Genomic DNA, 20,774 nt, shown 5'->3' with positions numbered 1-20,774 from the left:
TTTCTATTTTACGATATTTCATTCATTTTTATACCCGCTACCCATAGGGTAGAAGGGTATTATAACTTTGTGCCGACAGGAAATGTATGTAACAGGTAGAAGGAGGCATCTCCGACCCTATAAAGTATATATATTCTTTATCAGCGTCAACAGCCGAGACGATCTAGCCATGTCCGTCTGTCCGTCTGTCTGTCTGTCCGTCCGTCCGTATGAAACACAGGATCTCAGAGACTATAAGAGATAGAGCTATAATTTTTTTTCGACAGCATTTGTTATGTTTGCACGCAGATCAAGTTTGTTTCAAATTTTTGCCACGCCCACTTCCGCCCCCGCAAATAAAAAAAAATCGAATAACAAGCCTAATTTTAAAGCTAGAGTTACGAATTTTGGTATGTACAATAACAACTAAAGTAGTTATGATTCCTAAAAATTTGGTTGCGATCAGATAAAAATTGTCGAAGTTATTAAAAAAATACTTTTGTATGGGCAAAAACGCCTACTTACTAGGGGTCTTAGTTACTTTGGCTGACAATCTGGTATATTGTGCCGTCTATGGTATATTTTGAATGCGGTACTATATCGATATACCACATATACCATTTGGTATATTTTTAGTATATTTGGTATATTTTGAAAATGATACCACAATATTTTGCCTTTATTAAAAATGCGTAGCGGGTATCTCACAGTCGAGCACACTCGACTGTAACTTTCTTACTTGTTTGGTTTGCTTTTGAATTCATTCATTTTTGCAATAATCTTAACAGAACAGAAAAGTAATTCCAAAATCTTTCTTTGCTCTAAGTAAAGTGTTTATCCAGAGCTATAATTCATCTTTACTTTACCATATATACATATATGGAACAGTTTATCTTGATAAAGTTATTTATAGACAATATTAGATTAAAGGATTATTTATTCACTTAAGGAATTTCTATTTCAATTGATATGACTTTCGTTTTATTTAAGGATACAAAAATGTATAGCTGCTTCACTTAAGGAATTTCTATTTCAATTGTTATTTTGTTTTATTTATGAAGGGTACAAAAATAATGCATAACTGAAGAAACTGCCATCGAGTTATCTAACTGTTTCAAGCGATAGCTTATCGTGAAGTTAAACTAGGCTAAAAGTCTAAACGATAACAAGGTTTAAACACACAAGTTGACACAAGGATTAATATTGTAATCCCCCAGCAATGGCAAACGGAAGTCAGTCAATTAGAGCGATACAGATCTCGACAGACAACAGTTCCGTTTTAAGTCAAGTCCAATTTGTGTGATCGTATTAATAACGCATAAGTCATAGATTTGCATACGTTTTGCATAATTTGCAATCTGTTTTTTTAATTTTCAATTTGATGGATCAATAGATTTATCGCACGTACATGTGTGAGAATCGCGTAGGAAGGCGCGTGGCCAATGCCCCGCGATAAACGATAAATGAACGAAAGAAAAAAGAGAGGCGCGCACTTATAAATTTTGAATTGGTCGATAAAAAGGAAATGCACGATTTGCATTATTTTTGGTGCGAGCTAATCGTAAAAGCGCCATTCATAGTCCAATATATATATTAAGTCTAGCCCATATATGGTAATGCGCTTAACTTGTCTTGTCTGCCAATTGGCTTTGATTCAAATTCGAATTGGAATTTTGAATTCAAAGTGGAATTTACAAGTTTACATTTGTGATTTATGCGTGTGTGTCGCCCACATAGCGATTGCTATGGGCGAGAAAGAGACGCACAGCGAATGCTGTGAAATGGGATATGAGGGCTTGATTGATTTGCCGATAGATGGCGCCAGCGGCAGCAGGAAAACCACAAAACGCTTAGAACATTGTAGTCGGGCACTTAATTTGCCATGCAAAGCAACTTGCAAATGTGTGCGTGTTTGTGTGTGTGTGTGTGTGTGTCTTTGTGTGTTTGTAGTTGAACTCACCTGTTGCTGCTGCTGGTGCTGCTTCTTATCAGAGACGTTGTTAATGTCGCGGCTTTTTGTAACTGGAGACAAACAAAAGCCGAGAGCGCAACAACAAACGACAAGAGGAAAATCAACAAGACACTAACAAAACAAATACAAACAATGCCGATGTAAATAGTAGTGTAATTTGCAAGTGTATTAGTTAGTTCTACAATTCGCGGAAAAAAAACTCGCTCGAATTTCCAGCAGCTATAGCTAAAAAGATCGTTTTAAGACGCGCGACGCGTGAAGGGGGGGGGATGAATTTTTGATTGACTTGCGGTTATTATTACAGATAACTGTTTATAGTTGTTGTTGTTGTTGTCGGCACACGCAAATTTGCAGAAAATGTTATTGTTATTAGAACGCAAAACGGAAAACAAAAATAAAAACACTAAACAAAATATGTGCAAACACACAATTTGCGAAATTGTTGACTTTGGAGAATGTTCGAATGTTCGCTTGTTCGTTTTTCGTTCGTTGTGTAGAGTGTGGAGACTGGAGACTGGGTGGAAAAAAAAAAAAGATGCGCACAACCGTTTGGCACGAGCGGAGGCTCTTAACTGATTGTGCAAGCTGCAATTGTTGCTGCATTTAGGCTCGCATCGCAGCAGAGAGATAGGCGCCAACAGCAGCAGCAGTCAAATCTACAACAACAATAACAACAACAACAACAAGTGCGCTGCTGTGGGCAGCGGTCATCTTCCAGTTGCAGTTCCAGTTGCAGTTCCAGTCGCACTCCCAGTCCGGATGTGGTTCGCCTCGTTGCTGTCTACGCTACGTGCGTGCCCAATGCGTGTGTGTGTGTGTGAGTGAGTGTGAGTCTACATGCGTGTGCGTGTGTGTGTGTGTGTAAGAGCGAGCGCGTGCGTGCGAGTGAGTCTACACTTATGTGCGTGTGTGTGTGAGCGCCTTGCGTGCATGTGAGTCTGCATGTGCGTGTGTGTGTGTTTGCAGTTGTCACCAGACAAATCAACAGCTTACAACAACAACAACAACAACAACAACGCCGCACAAATCAAAACACAACCTTCGGCAGCTAACTCAGCAGGATTTTCGGCACCGCGACAAGGACTTTTGCCATTTTGGCAAATACCCTGCAATTAGTAGAAAAGAGGGTAGCACATAATTGAAGCAAAACTTCAACTAATTAAGCAATTATTGCTTTTCAATGCAAGAAAATATTAAAGTTTGCAAAATTTAACCAAATCAAAGTTGTCCCAAATAAAAGTTGGTCTCCACTTGAATTAATAATGCATAGAATGCATTTATTGTCGAGTTGTGGAATTGGAATTATTGGAATTATCAAGCTTCCAGACTGTTTCTTCTTCTTCGCTTTTAAATGGAATAGCTGCGTGGACGGTCACGTTCCTCTTCGGCTAGGAATTCATCCCTGGACGACGAGGAGGACAAAAAGCTCTGCATCGAGCTGTCGATGCTGCTGCTCGTTGAGTAGTCCGTGCTGTTGAGCAAAGTGAGATTGGAATTGTCATTGGAGCAATCGCAGGTTTCCTTCTCAAGTTTGAGATCTTGAAATTTCATAGTCAGCTCCTCTGGAACTTCATGATTTCTGTTCTCCTCCGGTATGGATGGCATATCGTCGGACAGTTTGAACACCTGCTTGGGCTTCGATAGCAACGAGGATACGTAATCGCACTCTTTAGCCGTCCTGCGAATATTCTGCATTTTTCCACCTTTTTCTTTTCTTTTTTTTTGGTTGTAATGTGCACGACTTATTCGACTTACTGCTGTCAAGGAAAAAAGATAAGCTAGCTTCTAAGTTTCAAACTTCAAAATTGACAGGACTTCTGAGTTGTCATATCATTGGGAAATTGGGGGGAAATCGGAAAAGTTCCGATTTTAAATCAGATTTAGTTCAGACATCGCCAACCCCGATTGTTTAACTTGGTTCCGAAAAAGGTATTTTCTTTGTCGATATGATATAATATAAAATAATAATATAGGAATATACACAGATTAGTGCAAAAATGTCATTATCAATCCCTTTTTTTATCGATGATCTTCTTATAATATATATTATATGTATATATTATATTATAATAAAAATAATAATAATAATATATAATATAAACAAGCAATGAATAGTTTGTTCTTGAAAACCAAATATGTCAAGATGAAGGATATAAAAAGAATGACAGTTTTCCAATGATCTTCCTATATTTCTATAATGTAATTATTCTATAATTTATTATGAAAAGATCGGTGAAAAGTTGTCATTCTTTTTATATCGAAAGAAATTATTTAATAATTATATTATAGGAAGATTAATACTTATTCCATAATTATATTATAGAAATATAGATTTTCATTCTTCATTGCACTTTTTATATCGATGCTTTTCACATATTTAATCATATTACATTTCATTCTTCACATATTTAGTCTCTAACAAAAAACTATTTTTGTCTTAAAACATTTACAATATTTAAAAAATAATCGAATTATTTTTGTGAATTTTATACCAATTTATACTAAGGACAATTTTCTGAAATATAAGAAGTAGTTGTTCAAATATCTTTTTCATTTCATACTTTCTTCCCATCAATCTAATTATTTCACATTTTATTGTCATTTTTTTCCAGATGTGTTTTATTTTTACCAAGCTGGAAGCTGGAAATAAGTAGTAAGTCTTTTTTATCAAGTATCTTTCTTTATTCCTTCACAATGCAATTAAGTTTGCTTGTAAGTGATATTAATTAATTAGTTTCTTTGTTGGTTAGGATTCAGATTACTAGATTCGAGTGTAGACAAGTTGTATATCAAGTTTAATAGTCGTAAATATTGCAGAAGCTGAGTTCAATGAGTTGAAATTTGTTATAAATTAATGATTTCTTGCATTTCAATCGGAATGATGTCCGTTTAGAATTCTTAGAGAGCAAAAGTAGCAATTGTTATGGATTGTTGAACAGTGATAAATGCACATGAGATCCCTCGATATGGCGAGACGCCCTTGATGGGTGCATGTAATATGCCCAAAGTGAAACCGCCTTATCGAAATGCAAAGCGCAGCTCCAAAAACAAAATCAACAAAAAACGAAAACAAACAAGTAAGAAAGCTACAGTCGAGTGTACTCGACTGTGAGATACCCGCTACCCATTTTGAATAAAAGCAATATATTTTGCGGTATATTTCTCAAAATATACCAAATATACTACAGAAATATTAAAAAATATACCAAATGGTATATGTGGTATGTGGCGATATAGTACCGCATTCAAAATATACCATAGACGGCACAATATACCAGATTGTCAGCCAAAGCAACTCAGACCCCTAGTAAGTAGGCGTTTTTGCCCATACAAAAGTATTTCTTTAATAACTTCGACAATTTTTATCTGATCGCAATCAAATTTTCAGAAATCATAACTACTATAGTAATTATTGTATATACCAAAACTCGTAACTCTAGCTTTAAAATTACGCTTGTTATTCGATTTTTTTGATTTGCGGGGGCGGAAGTGGGCGTGGCAAAAATTTGAAACAAACTTGATCTGCGTGCAAACATAACAAATGTTGTCGAGAAAAAATTATAGCTCTATCTCTTAAAGTTTCTGAGATCTAGGTGTGCATACGGACAGACGGACAGACAGACATGGCTAGATCGTCTCGGCTGTTGACGCTGATCAAGAATATATATACTGTATAGGGTCGGAGATGCCTCCTTCTACCTGTTACATACATTTCCTGCCGGCACAAAGTTATAATACCCTTCTACCCTATGGGTAGCGGGTATAAAAAACAAATACAAGTGAAACAGAAACAGAAATTGAAACTGAAATGAACTGCACACAGCACATGGTCAGTGGGTTGTGCAGTTTTGGCCAAAACCACAAGCTGGATATGTATAAACGAGTGGATGAGTTGAAGTTGATATTGATGATGATGATGATGATCATAATGATGATGCAGTTGCAGTTGTAATCGATTGTGTGAATGTCAACGTCAACATTCAGTGTCAATCAAATGAAATCGCATGAAAAATGCTGCACAAATTCTAGGAAAACAGTTTTAAGCATGCAACGGGCACAAGGAGAGCGAGCGTGCACCCAAAATGTGGCAAGCAGCGGCTCTAACGGTGCCACAAAGCCACAGCTGGCAGGTGAAAGTGAAGAGACACTCAATGAGAAACTCACGCTGAAGGCTGAGCTGTCCTTGCTAGGGCAAACGAATTCAGAGGAGGCGTCACTAGAGTCTCAACTTGGAGGCTGACGTCAGCTTGCAGACTGAAGATTGAAGCTGTGGCAAGTGCGCCATAAAAGGATTGGGGCAAGTTTTTGGCTTGGAGTCGGAGGCGCAAATATCACGCATGAAAAATGCACAAAAATTGATTTTAATTTATTTTAAGTGATTCACTGCAACGCAAACGAAAAACAAAAACCAAAAAACTCGAAACTCGTCGAAACCTTGAATGCGCTAAATTTGTCGCAAAATAACAACAAACAACAACAACAATGAGAACAACAAAAAGTGCAATTGATGATTATGTTTTTATTAAGCTATCTCTCATTTATAAAATAAAGTACAATTTGTCATAGCATAATGTTCATTTGCAAATGCGCGTTAAATGTCGTCTACAAAACTAATCAGTGCTAAATACAACTTAGTTATATTATTAACTGGACAGGACACGCCCCCCCACAATAGCTGTCTCTAACTACATATATACTATATATATATATGCTAGAATATGATTAATCACTTACTATCTATATAGATGTTAGGTATGTGTGTGTGTGTGTGTGTGTCGAGAGATGATATCAATATGAAAGCAACAATATGTATAATAAAAAAAAATATATATATATCTCTATATAATATTATGGTATGTTTATGTTTAATGCATAGTGAATGAATGTTTATGAATATCTCGGTAATGTTAGTGTCTCAAAACAATCACAAATTAAATAGTGATCATCGAAAGATGACAAATATTCTATGAGAAAAGTTTCACATAATTCAATTTAAGAATACAATTTCGATTAACAAAGAACATAAAGATGGAAAACATGCAAAAATTCTTATTTTGATGAAGAAATACTTTTAAAATGAACATATGGGTAATTCTTTTACTATTTACAGTGAAAGAAAACCTAAACTGAAACAATTTGAAAACTAAGTAAAGATTATTTAGCTTATAGCTCTGGATAAGTACAATATTTAGAGCCAAAATTGAATTTAAGAACTTTTTCTGTTGTATGATTAAAATATATAAATTCATTTCGTTATTTTTTTGATTTGCATTTATCTTAAAACAGAAAAGTAATTCTAAAAATCGTTTATAGCTCCAATTAAAGTGCTAATCAAGAGCTATAAGATTCATCTTTACTCAATATACAAAAAAATGTTTTGATACATGTTTTTTCACTTTAAATAGTGTCACAGAGAATTAGCCATATAATCAGTCGAATGGTTTGAATATGAATGCACTTCATCAAGTGCATTTTGATGGCTTATCTGAATCTGAGAAAACAGAAACAGACTTAAACACAAGCATTATAAATTCGAGATGAACATATGTTTAACAATTGATCGTTTTAACAAATGCGAAATGCGATGCAATTTTGGCACAGCTTACAAACTAATAATGCTGCTTATGCGATACACAGACACAGTTACTAAATATTGATTTAAAATACTAATAGGTGTCGTGTTGGGGGAAGCAAACTCTATATACTATATATATATATATAATAAGTGTATATAATATGTAGTGTGGCAATACAGTGAGAACGTGTATCAATTAAATACAAAATAATATAATAATATAAAATCATATAAAATACAATACATGCATTTGCTTAACAACTATAAATTGGAAGAACAGTTCGTTACAGTTTCCTATTTTGAATGGAAGAAGGAAATTGCATTTGCATTTGAGTTTTTTGCTTTTTGTTGGGGATTGTCTTTTGTTTTTTAGTGTTCGAGCAGCTCGAACAATTAAACAATTATTTGTATATAAAAAAAAAATATAGATTGCACACACATTGAGATTTTTGTTAGCAATAGAGTGAGAGAGAGAGAGAGTACTTAAAGAACATTGGAAGAATTCGTGTAATTGTGTGGAAGAGTTTGAGATTTCTCGATTTTTGTTGTTGTGTTGTTCAATCCGTGACTCCTAGATGGACCAGCTGTTGCATGGTGCGCTGCAAATAGGTGGGATCCGGAAACATGTTGAACTGCGTCTTGTGATCGACGCTATTCCAGATGACCACATCCTCGCGACCCGTCGTCACCGAGCGTCCAATCGAGAAGAGCAAACGGCGATCGAAGGCGATCTTGAGGAAGCGCAACACTTTGCGGCCCAGCGGACAGTCGGGCAAATAGCAGATGCGTGGAAAGCCAACGGCAAAGAAGGCGCGACCCGGATGCGGATGCTCAGCGGTCTGCAGACCCGAGGCGATGCTACACAAGAGAGAGCGAGAAGATGATGATGAGTTGCAGAGACAGAGATAGAGAGAGCTAGAAAGCAATACTCACTCGTAGACAATTTGAATGGTGTTCTGTCCCTCGTGACCGGGCAAATTCTTGCTGATGATGCTCCAGGACATGCTGCCAATAGGCTGATTGCCCACCTTCTCGCCATAGACGATGCCACACACGGGACACTCGATGAACAGATTCTGCTGCAAGACGGAGAGAGGAAAAAAGTGAGAGCAAAACAAATGTGAAATTGAACACGAATTAGAAGAAGACAAGAGACTTTACCTTATTCAGCTCGTTCTGCTGGGCAATGATCATGCCGTTGAGACACTGCAGATGCATCAAATGCTGGCAGCGACTCAACGATATGGCTGGATTCTGTGCCGAATGCACCAGCTCCTCCATGCACATGGGACACGGCTGAGCATTGGGCCACAGCGGTGGCTCCACCACCTTCACAAAGCGCGATATCATATCGCTGGCTGGGTCCACGCCCACAATCGAACCAGCGATTGATTGCTGTTGTAGTTGTTGCTGCTGCTGCTGCTGTTGTTGCACCTGTTGCTGTTGTTGTTGTTGCTGCTGTTGTTGCACCATCTGCTGTGGCAGGGGCGGCGGCACCGGGGCACGTTCACCCAGCGACGATGGCGGCAACGATGGCACAAATACCTCATCACTGCCCAGCGAACAGTCGAGCAGATCATTCACAGATATGGCAAAGTTACGGCTACGCAAGCTCTCCTTGCTCTCATGGCTCAGATACGTCGAGACGGTGTCCACACTCGGTCGCCTTCGATGCGACTTCACACTGTTCGTATCCGTATCGGAGGCACGCGTGCGCGAACGCGATCGATGCGAACCCAAGCGGCTGCTGCGCTGCGACTGCAACGAACCCTCCGAGCAGCGACTGTGATGGCTGTTCATCGATGAGGTCAACATGCTCTTGTTGCTGCCGTGCGCAAAGTGTTGCGGCACCTGATGTTGCTGCTGATGTTGGTGTTGCATCAAATGCAGCGTTGAGCCTGCCACATTCGAGGAACTAGCGGAGGCGCCGCCCACTAAATGTCCATTGCTGTGACCATGATTGTGATTGTTGTTGTGGTTGTTGCTGCTGCTGCTGCTGTGCTTCGTGCTGCTGCCAAAGATGTTGAGATTGTTGAGTATCTGACGCAGATTTGTGGTTGAGATTTCGCTGTGCTTTTTGTGTGGCTTCCTCTGCTGCTGCTGTTGATGCTGCTGCTGTTGATGCTGTTGCTGATGATGCTGTTGATGTTGTTGATGATGTTGCTGCTGTTGCTGCAAATGTTGATGCTGCTGCTGCTGCTGATGGCTGTTGCTCACTGACATGGGCAACGGATGTTGCTGTCGATGCATTGGCGGCAACATTGTACCCATTTTGGGCAACGTATTGTTGCGTTGTTGCTGCTGCTGTCCATTGCTGTTGCCATTGCTGTTGTTCGTTGTCTTCAACTGCAGCGCCTGCTGTGGCGTCAGCTTGACCAACGGATACGGCGCCTGCTGTGTACGGCGAATGCTGCGCAACGGACCGCTCGGCTGTCGCATTTGCGTCAGGTTGCAAAAGTTGATGGTGTATGGCAGGCTGATGTTTGTGTTGCACAGATCCAACGTTTGTTCTCCCTGCGTAGAAGAAAGTTGCAATCATTATCGTAGCTCACAAAAGTGGTCAAATAAAATCAATGGATTACAGTGATTACTGTTCAAATTACATTTTAAGCATTTTACGAATCTTATGCATAGCGAACAACTCTCGAAATTATTATTTGTTTATAAGATTATTTTAAAACTCGATAAGACAGTCAGTTAGTAGGATCCAAATTACATTTAACTTATTAGGTTATGATATCTAATGAATAATGTATTTAAAGACAAAAAAAAAGACAAAAACTAACTCGAGAGTTTAATTATAAAACTCAAAAGTGTAGGAAATTATTTCAAATTAGTTGTATACAATAATTGTCAAAGATGATAAAAGTTTCCAAATAAAAAATAATGATTATAATTATTTATAATAATTGTAGACAAAAGATGTAGATTAACATTGGAATACATAGAATACATAGATTCAAATAATAGTTCACTGGAAATTAGTTGTATAAATGATTGATTTATATTAATTCACTGTTCACTACTCGAAGCCTGAACTGTACTACAATGGAGATAATAGTTTAAACTCGAGTGTCGCTTATCCGATGATACTCACACGCGCCCACGCATCCTCGATGATGCACTGCACATGCATGTTGTAGGGTCGCCAATCACAGCAGTTGCCACCGCTGCCGCCGCCACCGCCGATGTCCCCTCCGCTGCCACCCGCCGACCACTCCCACTTGGTGCCCTTGCCCGCCGGACTGCTGGGCGCATAGAGCATGCGTCGCACTCCGATCGTGAGGAGGCCTCCCGCTTCCGATTCGGTGTCCGATTCCTGTGTCATTGTCCGAACATTCACATAGTATTGCTCCAGGCTGGGATCCGCATCGCTCAACATGACGCGGGTTAATTTCTTGGCGTGCGCACGCTCCAAGTGCTGGGACACTGCCGGAGAATAGGGCAACCATTTGCCGCCGCCGCGCGATGCTTCAAATTCCCAGACACAAACGGCATGCGTATGATTGATGGTCATGGTTGATGATTGACCAGCAGCTCCACCACCACCAGCACCAGCAACTGAACCAGCTCCAACTGCAACACCAGCCACATTGCTGGCCATATTTTGTGTGAATTGCGTTGGTCACTTCATTTTAATGCAATATTTGCATTTATCATCAATCACTCAATCAGTCAGTCAGTTAGTTGATCAGTCAATAAGTGTGTTTTGGTTCTGATTCTCTTTCTCTTTCTCTGTTTTATGCATTTACATTTGAGCTGCTGACACTGCGACTGCGACAATGCGACACTGCGACGAAGATGGAACACAAAATAAACAAAGAAATTAAAAATGGTGGCCCACACAGTATGCACAGGGGCAGGAGGGAGAAGAGTGTATGTGCATTGCAACCGCTCGTTGCATTCACTACCTTTTTTTAATTTGAGCATGCAATTTGATGTTTCACACAAAAATTCACTGCGAATGATCTTCAACTTTAATTCGATCGCACTTTAATTAAATTTATATGCAAATTTCAACATTTTGGGCGCAAGCGCAAATGATAATTAGTGGTGGCGAAACATCGATAATACTATCGATGCATCGCTCTGCATGCAATATTTATAAACATCGATTTCTTATATCAAACATCAAGGATTCGCGCAGTAAAAGTGACTTTCATCAATTAATTTATATAATTTCGAAGTATTTATTTTTGTTACGTCATATTTATTAATGCATTTTGTATTTAAATACAAAAAACATAAGAATTTTTATCTGGTTACACTTCATATAGTATATTGGTATATTTGTTAAGCACCTATAAATAGGTGTATCATTTTGAACTCCTTGTTATTTTCAGGTTTTTCTCTCCGTAGACCCGTATAATATATTCCTCTCAGCATTTGAGAATTTTCCGCTATTAACTATACTTCTATTAAAAAATAAAACGTTCGCATATTAATTCTAAAAACGAATGCGGCATAAATGCAAATGAAACGAAGATCGATAGCTGCAAGTTGAATTTCAAAATATATTAGAAATGGTCACACTACGAACTGCCATTTTCGGTATTATCGAGAAAGCAAACGAATGTATCGAGTACTATCGCATGCAACACTAAAAGCGCCATCTGGCCAAAGAAGTGGGCAAACTGTCAGAAATGCAACCCTGCTACCGACAAATGTCAACTTTGACAAGCTGGCGACTTCCGCGGCTCTCTCCATTCCTTTACCTTTCAGACGGGCAGACGTAAAGCTGGTCTTTTTAAACGACCTGCAAAATAATCTGCAAATTTTGTTAGCATCTCTCAATTAAAACCGCGTTAAAATGGTTGTCAAGAAGGTAAACACCGCTACCAAACTAAATGAACTAAACGTGCAATTGCAGTATTACGCGAAGTGAAATATTTTAGTTATATATTTTTTTTATACATTTTTTTTATTTGTGTTGTGTTTGTGTTTGTGAAACCGCAAGTGAACTAACTACTGCATACACATATGATGTATTTACATGATGCTTGCTATATGTGCGAGTGACGTACTAAACTGAAATTCATTTCAAACTTTGCAGCCCAGGCCAAAGAAGAAGCCAGTGACCAAGAAGGTGGCTCCAGCCCCATTGGCCGTTAAGAAGCCAGTTGTCAAGAAGGTTGTCAACCAGCTCTTCGAGAAGCGTCCCAAGAACTTTGGCATTGGTAAGTCTATCAATTATTCCATCTATCAATATGGCAACTAACGTGGGGCATTTTGTATGTTACAGGCCAAAATGTTCAGCCCAAGCGCGATTTGTCGCGTTTTGTGCGTTGGCCCAAATACATTCGCATCCAGCGCCAGAAGGCTGTGCTGCAGAAGCGTCTGAAGGTGCCACCACCAATCCATCAGTTCAGCCAGACACTGGACAAGACCACAGCTGTCAAACTGTTCAAGCTGCTCGAGAAATACCGTCCAGAGTCGCCTCTGGCCAAGAAGCAGCGCTTGAAGAAGCTGGCTGAGGCCAAGGCCAAGGGCAAGGAAGTCGAGCCCAAGAAGAAGCCCAGCTACGTTTCAGCCGGCACCAACACGGTGACCAAGCTGATTGAGCAGAAGAAAGCCCAACTGGTTGTCATCGCTCACGATGTCGATCCCCTTGAGGTGAGTGTACGATTTGGTAAACAAAGCCAGCCTGTCCCCCCAAATAGATCTCAATATTTTCCAATGATGTGAAATTTGAATTTCTTCAACTGAAGCAAAACGTCTTATTAACAAGACGCATTTTGTTCAATGTGGTCAAATTGACAGCTGAGTACTTTGCCGACAATTGATATTTGAGTGTGGAACACGTGTTTCATCTGCTGTTTATACTAATGTAATGTTTTGTCTCATCTTGTTTTGCAGCTGGTTCTCTTCTTGCCCGCCCTCTGCCGCAAGATGGGCGTGCCCTACTGCATTGTGAAGGGCAAGGCTCGTCTGGGACGCTTGGTGCGTCGCAAGACCTGCACTGCCTTGGCTCTGACCACCGTCGACAACAACGACAAGGCCAACTTCGGCAAGGTGTTGGAGGCTGTCAAGACCAACTTCAATGAGCGTCACGAGGAGATCCGTCGTCACTGGGGCGGTGGTATTCTTGGCTCAAAGAGTTTGGCCCGCATCGCTAAGCTGGAACGCGCCAAGGCCCGTGAATTGGCCCAGAAACAGGGTTAAGACACAGTTCAGTTCAGCTGCTACTATTTTGTATACCTAATGCAAATAATATGGACGTTGATTTCCATACCAACAACAACAACAACAAATAAACATTTAAGTGTACAATTTTTAACTATTTTTTTTTCTATATGTATAGTGTGAGTGCTGTGGCGCTTGAACGCCGCGTGGGCGTTCAATAAATCAATAAGCTTCCAACTCTTGCGTGCTTTGTTTATGCTGCTAATAAGAACGAAAACAACAAATCTTATTCAACATCATCCTAAAAAAATGATATAAATGCATTATCTTATCAAAAAGGAGCTTAAAACCGTTTTGTTTAACACATGTGTCGGAATGTGACCACACGGTATATTTAGTATTTTATACCACAGCTGATGTATTGTTTGAAACGTGCGCAAGCCATTGCGATTAACAGTTCCATTTTGAGTTTAACATAATGCAAATACCAAAGTGGCAGTACGCTTTTGAATTGTGAGACGCGCTCTTCAATTGTATTCCAAAAAATGGTGTAATTTTCAATTATAAAAGATTTTATTGTTGTAAATGCAATTGTAACAAGAAGAATCGTATGTATGTACTAAGTGTAATTATATTTTGGAGCGTTCCACGGCGCGCAGCTTGATACTCTGAATGGCTTCGTTCAAAATGCTGAGCACCATGTCCACCTTTTCCAATGTGGCGTTCTCACCCATCAGGCCAATGCGGAAGACGTGTCCCACTGTGGGTCCAAGGCCGCCACTGATTTCCAGATTGTATCTGCAATGCAAAGAAGATGGAGAAAATTCAATATTGGTGTCGCACGAATTCCGCTGATAATACGATCCAAGCAGAATGTTAATTCTAACAGCAGATCGTTTACAGAGTCGAATTAATGTTAAGAATCCAATTGGATGCTGTGAGTTGTAACAGTGATTGAGCAGCATGTTGACTGCCAAGTGAGTAATGTTATGAGACTACTGTTAATATGTTAGTGGTTAATGTTTTCATGTTAGCACTGCGCTCTCTCGCTCTCTCTCTGTCGCTCTCACTCACTTGCGCATGGCATAGTCGGCGACCTTCTTCCAGTCGACGCCAAAGGGCACTTTAATGGTGTTCACCGTGGGCAACCGATCCTTCTCCTGTTGCACAAACAACTCTAGGCCCAATTCCTCGATGCCTAGTTGCAGGCGAGCCGAGCACTCTCGATGACGCTGCACCACATTCTTCAATCCCATGGCGCAGAAGTTGGAAAGTGCCTCACGCAGGCCAAACAACAGCGTCGACGAGATGGTGTGATGATAGATCCTTGGCGTGCCATAGCAACCCCAATACTGCCCAATGAGCAGTATGTCAAAGTAGTACACTTTGGGCTTCGTCTTGCGCTGCTTGATGTGGGACAAGGCGCGTTTGCTGAACGAGATGGGCGTCAAACCCGCTGGACCACCTAGGGACTTCTGTGAGCCGGTGTATGCCACATCCACCTTCCACTCGTCCATGAGGAAATCGGTGCCACCCAGCGATGCAACCGTATCCACAACAAGGAAGCAATCGTACTGCCTGCACAGCTCACCAATCTCGGGAATGTGTCGCTGCAGAATGCCGGTCGATGAGTCGCCCTGGGCAATGAAGAAGACGCGCGGATTGTGCGTTTCGAAGGCGGCGCGTATCTCGTCCAGCGTCAGAGCGCGACCGAAACTCGCCTCCACGTAGCGCACATCGGCGCCATAGCGACGCGCCATATCGGCGGCACGATGACCCCAAACGCCCGAGATGCCCATCAGCACGACATCGTTGTCCTCGATGAGATTGCAGAGTGCGGCCTCCATGCCGCTGTGACCGGCGCCGCTGATGCACATTGTGGCATCGTTAAGTGTCTGGAATATGTACTTGATGCCTTCCTTTACCTCGTCCATGATCTGCAACGAAGCGTCTCATTAATTGCTTAAGTACTTTGCCCTCGCTCCGCACGAGGCGAGCGAGGCGGAGACGAGCTCTTATCACTTCGAGAGACTCCCGACTACATTTCGACGGGAAACAGTTTGGGGAAGACGGTAAGTTGCTCTCGATTTACGATTGAAACTCAGTGTATATATGTATATGAATGTTGATTTATATAGGAATTTGAACAGGTTTAAATTGTTTTCTTTAAGCGTTATCATTGTTGGCAAATATTGTCAATTTGTAGGTGTTAATAGTTCATTATCAACATAGATACAAAATAAAATATCTATATTTAAAGCACTTTGATGGAAATCGAATTAAATTTCTGTTGTTCGATACTAGATTTGAAAGAAATCATAGGAATCTAAATTGACGAAATGAAGAATAGTTTAGTAGTTTTGTTTCTTGTATATCTAGCTGTATATATCTGTGTATCTGTTCGTTATAAGAATCAGTGATCTTTATTGTATGATATCAAAATTTTAGATAATCATATCTTTAAACAAAGCCTCATCTTTACTCCTGGAATATATAGCATAGACAATAGTAATATTACTTTACCTGAAGGCACTCGGGATGCATGTGTCCGAGAACTGGATTACTCATCGCTTCGAGCACACGCTGTGAGCAGTTGGAGGGTCCTGGACCCATCAACGTCTTGCTGGGCACAAACAGAGGACGCTTGAGGACTAAAGGTGGCGGCACTTCCATTTTGTACAGGAAATTTTAACAATTCTCTCTAATTTTATGTTTTCTTCTGTTATTCTTTTTTTTTACGTAACAACAACAGTTTTATTGATGCTGTTATCACAAAAAACCAAAACGAGTCACGAAGATATGTTTGTTGGCGAGTGGGAGAGAGAAAGAGCGAGAGGAAGCGAGCAAGAGTAGAAGATCACTCTCGTTGAAATCTAAAGATCTAACTGAAACGCTTTGGCAGCAGCTCGTGCGGCTTTATAGCTGCTGTTCAGAGTCGAGAACTGGGAGATCAGATTTTCTTATCACTACTGGAAATACATAGAGGCGCTAATGAACGCACTTGAACAAGTGGTAAGTGATCACTTTTCTCTTTCTCTGTCGCTCTTGCGATGCTATTGCGTCGTTCCGGAGAGTTCTTGGGCTATATCAAAAGGTTATAATCTCTGATTTATGGTGAAATTCGTGTGTGTGACGTCTCTTCTGCTCGAAGGAAGTGTAGAAATTGCTTAGCAAGAGAGAGAGAGAGAGAGAGAGAAAGTCACGTTCACCTGCTTCGCCTTTTCCTTTTCCACTGCTAATCACTGATAATGCAAAAGTGATTGATATGCCAAAATAGAGATAGAGCGCAATGCATGTGTTCGTTCGCTAGCATTACAAATATTTACATATTATTTATAGACGGAATGATGCACAAACAATAGAAGCTACGACACGGAAATGGCAAAAGGGTTAAAGGGGTCATGCATCAAGGCCAGCATTAAATGTAAGTATCACAATTAATTCACAAATTACAGCAATATACAAATTTTCCGTTAATATCTGTGTGATGTTAATTTTAAATTTGCCGCCTTAACAGCACTGTTATTTTCAGATTTTGTTCGCATTAACAGCACTGTTGAGTTAACAGCTTGTTGTTTGCTTCACAACACTACTTGTCAGCGTTGCCAGACTGCTTGCAATTGAACACAGCAATTCAGGCAACACGTGCGACCACCGTAAACAAAATGCATTGCCTGTAAACTTAATTTCATCACAATTTTGTAATTCGGAAAAGTGAAAAAAATGTCTCGTATTATAGTTAAACAATTGCCCAAGCAGGTGAGTGCAAGAAAACGTTCCGCAATTAACCTTATTTCAATGCACACATTGATTTGCAGATCAGCGAGGAGAAGCTGCGCAATATTTTTGGTGCCAAAGGAACAATCACAGATTTGCAACTGAAATATACGGCCGATGGCAAATTTCGGCAATTCGGTTTCATTGGCTACAGCAGCGAGGCTGAGGCTGAAGCGGCCATCAAGCACTTTAACAACACTTGCATTCAAACAAGCCGCGTAAAGGTGGAATTATGTGCATCGCTGGGTAGCGAGGAGAAGCCACAATCGTGGAGCAAATACGCCAAGGATAGCAAAAAGAATCTGGAAAAACAGAAGGCAGCTGAGCAGCCTGCAGCAGACGAGGAGGACAAGAAACGAGAAAAGAACAAGCAGTCCAAAGTAGATACCATACTGGGCAAGCATAAAGATGATCCGGCATTCCAGGAATTTATGCAAGCGCACGACAAGACACGCTCGTTGTGGGCCAACGATGCGGGACTAAACACTGCCGAAACAGCCAAAGATGATGATGATGAAGACGATGAGGAGGAGAAGGAGAAGGAGACGAATGCGGTTGCATCAAAGGGAAAAAGTGGCAGTAGCAACGTTGATGCTGCAGCGGAAAAGGAATCAGATGAGGACAATGACGATGACGATGATAACGAGGAGGAGGAAGAGGAGACTGGCGAAAAGTTGGCCGAGAAACCCATCAGTGATCTGGAGTACATGAAGTCCCTGATGGCGGGCAAGCAAAGCGAAACCTCAACAGCCAAGCCAAAGGCACAAACACCGAAAGCAGACAAGAGTAATTTGGAGCTGTTTACCATCAAGATGCACAATGTGCCATACAACATAAAGCGTCAGGATGTCATCAAGTTCTTCAAACCACTCAAACCGTATTCTGTGCGTTTGCCGAGCAAAGTGCATGGATTTTGCTATGTGGGCTTCAAGACGGAGAAGGATATGGCCAAGGGCATGCTGAAGAACAAGAGTTTCATCAAGGGTAAACAGGTGTTCTTCTCTGACTTTACCGAAAAGAACAAGCTGACCAAGGCGAATCGAAATGGTGAAACTGCAGCTGTTGGCGATGCGTCAGCAAGTGGCAGCAATGCTAAGTGGAAACAACAGCAGGATAGTTTGCGCAGCGAGGAGAACATCTCGGATTCCGGCCGCATCTTCTTTCGCAATCTGGCGTACACCACAACGGAGGACGATCTCCAGCAGTTGTTCAAACAGTATGGCCCTGTGGTCGAGATCAATTTGCCAGTGGACAAGATTACGCGTCAAATCAAAGGCTTTGGCACCGTTACATTCATGATGCCCGAGCATGCGGTGCAGGCTTTTAATGCGCTCGATGGCAGCGATTTTCGTGGCCGACTGCTGCATCTGCTGCCCGGCAAGGAGCTGGACAATGCCGCCGACGAGCAGCGGGATATCGATAACGATGCAAGTCTTTCGTTTAAGCAGAAAAAGGCGCTGAAATTGAAGCAGAACGCACAGAAACCAATTGGATGGAACTCTTTGTTTCTGGGCGCCAATGCTGTGGCTGATCTACTGGCTAAGCAGTTCAACACCAGCAAGGAGCGCATCCTGGACACCAGCGAAGGTGGCAGCAGTGCTGCCGTTCGCCTGGCGCTCGGCGAAACGCAAATTGTCATCGAAATGAAAAAGTTCCTGGAGGAGGAAGGTGTGCGTCTCAGCGCCTTCGATGAACCCAATCAAAAGCGCTCAAACACTGTGATACTGGCCAAGAATTTGCCCGCTGCAACCGACATCAAGGAGCTGACGCCGCTGTTTAGCAAATTCGGTCCGATCGGACGCATTGTGCTGCCCCCAAGTGGCGTTACAGCGCTCATCGAGTTCTGCGAACCATCCGAAGCACGACTGGCCTTCAAGAGGCTGGCCTACACCAAGTTCAAGAGTGCTCCGCTGTATTTGGAATGGGCACCGGAGCATACGTTCACCAAGACACTAAACGGCGAGGCCATCATACCGAAGACCGAACCCAAAGAAGAGCCAGAAGTCAAGCAGGAGGAGCAGAAAAAAGAGACTGCAGTTGCAGAGGATGAGGATGATGAGCCGGAAGTGGAGACAACCATTTTCCTGCGTAATCTCAACTTTAAGACAACGTTGGAGACAGTGCGTAAGCACTTTCAGCACCTGGGCACCATTCACACTGTGGAAATAGCCAAGCGCAAGGATCCACAGAACCCACGAGTCCTCAACTCAATGGGCTGTGGCTTTATACAGTTTAAGAAAGCAGCAGTCGCCTCACGCGCTCTCAAAGACATGCAATTGACCCAAATTGATGGCAATCTAGTCGAGCTCAAGCGCAGCGATCGTGTGCTCAAGTAAATGACGAAATTCCTCTCATATGAACTGCAATAATATCAATTGATTATCTCTTTTTAGCACTCAGATTGATACCGGACGTCGTCGCCAGGTGCAGAAGAAGCAACAGAATGGCACCAAGATTCTGGTGCGAAATATTCCCTTCCAAGCGAATTATCGCGAGGTGCGCGACATATTCAAGTGAGTAGCCAGACAAAATAGGATTACTTCGTAAGCTAACATAACTAATTTATAATCATTATTGCACAGAGTTTTTGGCGAGCTGACATCACTGCGCATGCCCAAAAAGATGACACCTGGCGAGGATTCACATCGTGGCTTTGGCTTCGTTGATTTTGTCAGCAAATCGGACGCAAAGCGTGCCTTTGATGCGGTAGGCGCCAGTACGCATTTGTATGGACGTCGTTTAGTACTAGAGTGGGCCTCCAAGGACGATCAAAACGATGTGGAGGAGTTGCGCAAGCGCACAGCAGCCAAATTTGATAATAATCAGGCGGCAGTGGAAGCAAAGCGCAGTCGTCGTGCCTTCTTCGATGTCGATAGCAACGTTCAACCGGTTGCTAACGAGGAGGACGAGGAATAATAGTTTTTAGCAAGGATAACTATTTAGGATATAAAATGTACATTATATAGATATGTATCTAAATCAAGAGAATATAATTCGTTAACTGCTTTTAATGTAAAGAAAAATTAAAATGCATTCTTTGTGGTATGTATAACAAAAAGAATATTCGAATTCATTGCATACTTTGGGGGTATTTTTGGCAGCGCAGAATTTTCTATTTATTGCCATATCTGGCGAGGATACTGCAGGATCTTCAAATGACGTGCCATTTTGAACTCACCGTTAGCATATCTATCGATTGGCATTCAAGGATTTTTAAAATCCTAAAAAAAATTTGCACCAAAAATTTTTACAGGGGGGAGCATAGAAAATTTGGCCATAAAACACAAAATGTCCTTTATCTCAGACATTTTTATGACGATTTGCATGTCCTTCTCCAGATCGATATAT

At 41.2% G+C, this 20,774-nt stretch overlaps 5 protein-coding genes and 1 long non-coding RNA gene across 16 annotated transcripts in view; 3 read left to right on the top strand and 3 right to left on the bottom strand.

Annotated features, from left to right (window-relative positions):
• Positions 1 to 2,462, bottom strand: part of LOC132795869 (smoothelin-like protein 1) — a 52,691-nt gene extending 50,229 nt beyond the window's left edge. For 4 of the 10 annotated variants that reach the window (XM_060806798.1, XM_060806799.1, XM_060806803.1 and 1 more), the window contains exon 1: positions 1,940 to 2,208. The gene's annotated coding sequence lies outside the window, so the exon portion shown is untranslated. Of the gene's footprint in view, positions 1 to 1,939 lie in introns of all 10 variants that reach the window. The other 6 variants (XM_060806805.1, XM_060806802.1, XM_060806801.1 and 3 more) reach the window with 6 other exon arrangements.
• The window catches only part of LOC132795872 (uncharacterized), a 53,793-nt gene extending 49,189 nt beyond the window's left edge, over positions 1 to 4,604 (top strand). Inside the window, exon 4 of the long non-coding RNA XR_009633473.1 lies at positions 4,564 to 4,604. This is a non-coding gene — a long non-coding RNA (uncharacterized LOC132795872). The remainder of the gene's footprint in view (positions 1 to 4,563) is intronic.
• Positions 4,605 to 6,455: 1,851 nt separating this feature from the next.
• On the bottom strand, positions 6,456 to 11,600 carry LOC132795527 (protein deltex). Its single transcript, XM_060806294.1, has 5 exons — positions 11,438 to 11,600; positions 10,624 to 11,316; positions 8,688 to 10,040; positions 8,460 to 8,605; positions 6,456 to 8,384 (listed from the first exon to the last, which is right to left on the bottom strand). Exons 2-5 carry the CDS (start codon positions 11,128 to 11,130, stop codon positions 8,084 to 8,086), a joined length of 2,307 nt encoding a protein of 768 aa, XP_060662277.1. The 5' UTR covers positions 11,131 to 11,316; positions 11,438 to 11,600; the 3' UTR covers positions 6,456 to 8,083.
• A 602-nt stretch (positions 11,601 to 12,202) lies between these two features.
• LOC132795564 (large ribosomal subunit protein eL8) lies at positions 12,203 to 13,803 on the top strand. The gene is made up of 4 exons (XM_060806360.1): positions 12,203 to 12,351; positions 12,580 to 12,703; positions 12,769 to 13,139; positions 13,383 to 13,803. The coding sequence occupies exons 1-4, from the start codon at positions 12,337 to 12,339 to the stop codon at positions 13,686 to 13,688; spliced, it is 816 nt and encodes a 271-aa protein (XP_060662343.1). The 5' UTR covers positions 12,203 to 12,336; the 3' UTR covers positions 13,689 to 13,803.
• Positions 13,804 to 14,278: 475 nt separating this feature from the next.
• On the bottom strand, positions 14,279 to 16,322 carry LOC132795549 (alanine--glyoxylate aminotransferase). The gene is made up of 3 exons (XM_060806342.1): positions 16,173 to 16,322; positions 14,724 to 15,586; positions 14,279 to 14,447 (listed from the first exon to the last, which is right to left on the bottom strand). The coding sequence occupies exons 1-3, from the start codon at positions 16,320 to 16,322 to the stop codon at positions 14,279 to 14,281; spliced, it is 1,182 nt and encodes a 393-aa protein (XP_060662325.1).
• Positions 16,323 to 16,568: 246 nt separating this feature from the next.
• On the top strand, positions 16,569 to 20,446 carry LOC132795522 (probable RNA-binding protein 19). Of its 2 annotated transcripts, none has more exons than XM_060806288.1 (6): positions 16,569 to 16,661; positions 16,989 to 17,073; positions 17,182 to 17,408; positions 17,468 to 19,758; positions 19,820 to 19,939; positions 20,009 to 20,446. In XM_060806288.1, the coding sequence occupies exons 3-6, from the start codon at positions 17,373 to 17,375 to the stop codon at positions 20,340 to 20,342; spliced, it is 2,781 nt and encodes a 926-aa protein (XP_060662271.1). In that variant the 5' UTR covers positions 16,569 to 16,661; positions 16,989 to 17,073; positions 17,182 to 17,372; the 3' UTR covers positions 20,343 to 20,446. The 2 variants fall into 2 exon arrangements, with proteins under 2 accessions (XP_060662271.1, XP_060662270.1); XM_060806287.1 differs by having other exon boundaries at positions 17,167 to 17,408.
• The last annotated feature ends 328 nt before the right edge of the window (positions 20,447 to 20,774 follow it).

Source organism: Drosophila nasuta, chromosome X (assembly GCF_023558535.2).
Source record: "Drosophila nasuta strain 15112-1781.00 chromosome X, ASM2355853v1, whole genome shotgun sequence".
Taxonomy (NCBI): domain Eukaryota; kingdom Metazoa; phylum Arthropoda; class Insecta; order Diptera; family Drosophilidae; genus Drosophila; species Drosophila nasuta.
Note: the sequence above shows the minus strand (reverse complement) of the source record. Positions and strands in the feature narration are given on the sequence as shown.

Bases quoted from the DNA above. Each gene is read 5' to 3' on its own strand.
- LOC132795527 (XM_060806294.1), bottom strand. From the start codon at position 11,130: ATGGCCAGCAATGTGGCTGGTGTTGCAGTTGGAGCTGGTTCAGTTGCT. The intron at 10,041-10,623 runs GTGAGTATCATC...TCTTCTACGCAG, and splicing joins TCGAGGATGCGTGGGCGCGT to GGAGAACAAACGTTGGATCT. The intron at 8,606-8,687 runs GTAAAGTCTCTT...TCCGTCTTGCAG, and splicing joins AGCAGAACGAGCTGAATAAG to CAGAATCTGTTCATCGAGTG.
- LOC132795564 (XM_060806360.1), top strand. The intron at 12,704-12,768 runs GTAAGTCTATCA...TGTATGTTACAG, and splicing joins TCCCAAGAACTTTGGCATTG to GCCAAAATGTTCAGCCCAAG. The intron at 13,140-13,382 runs GTGAGTGTACGA...CTTGTTTTGCAG, and splicing joins ACGATGTCGATCCCCTTGAG to CTGGTTCTCTTCTTGCCCGC.
- LOC132795549 (XM_060806342.1), bottom strand. From the start codon at position 16,322: ATGGAAGTGCCGCCACCTTTAGTCCTCAAGCGTCCTCTGTTTGTGCCC. The intron at 15,587-16,172 runs GTAAAGTAATAT...GCTTCGTTGCAG, and splicing joins TGCATCCCGAGTGCCTTCAG to ATCATGGACGAGGTAAAGGA. The intron at 14,448-14,723 runs GTGAGTGAGAGC...TTTGCATTGCAG, and splicing joins GCCGACTATGCCATGCGCAA to ATACAATCTGGAAATCAGTG.
- LOC132795522 (XM_060806288.1), top strand. From the start codon at position 17,373: ATGTCTCGTATTATAGTTAAACAATTGCCCAAGCAG. The intron at 17,409-17,467 runs GTGAGTGCAAGA...ATTGATTTGCAG, and splicing joins TTAAACAATTGCCCAAGCAG to ATCAGCGAGGAGAAGCTGCG. The intron at 19,759-19,819 runs GTAAATGACGAA...ATCTCTTTTTAG, and splicing joins CGCAGCGATCGTGTGCTCAA to CACTCAGATTGATACCGGAC.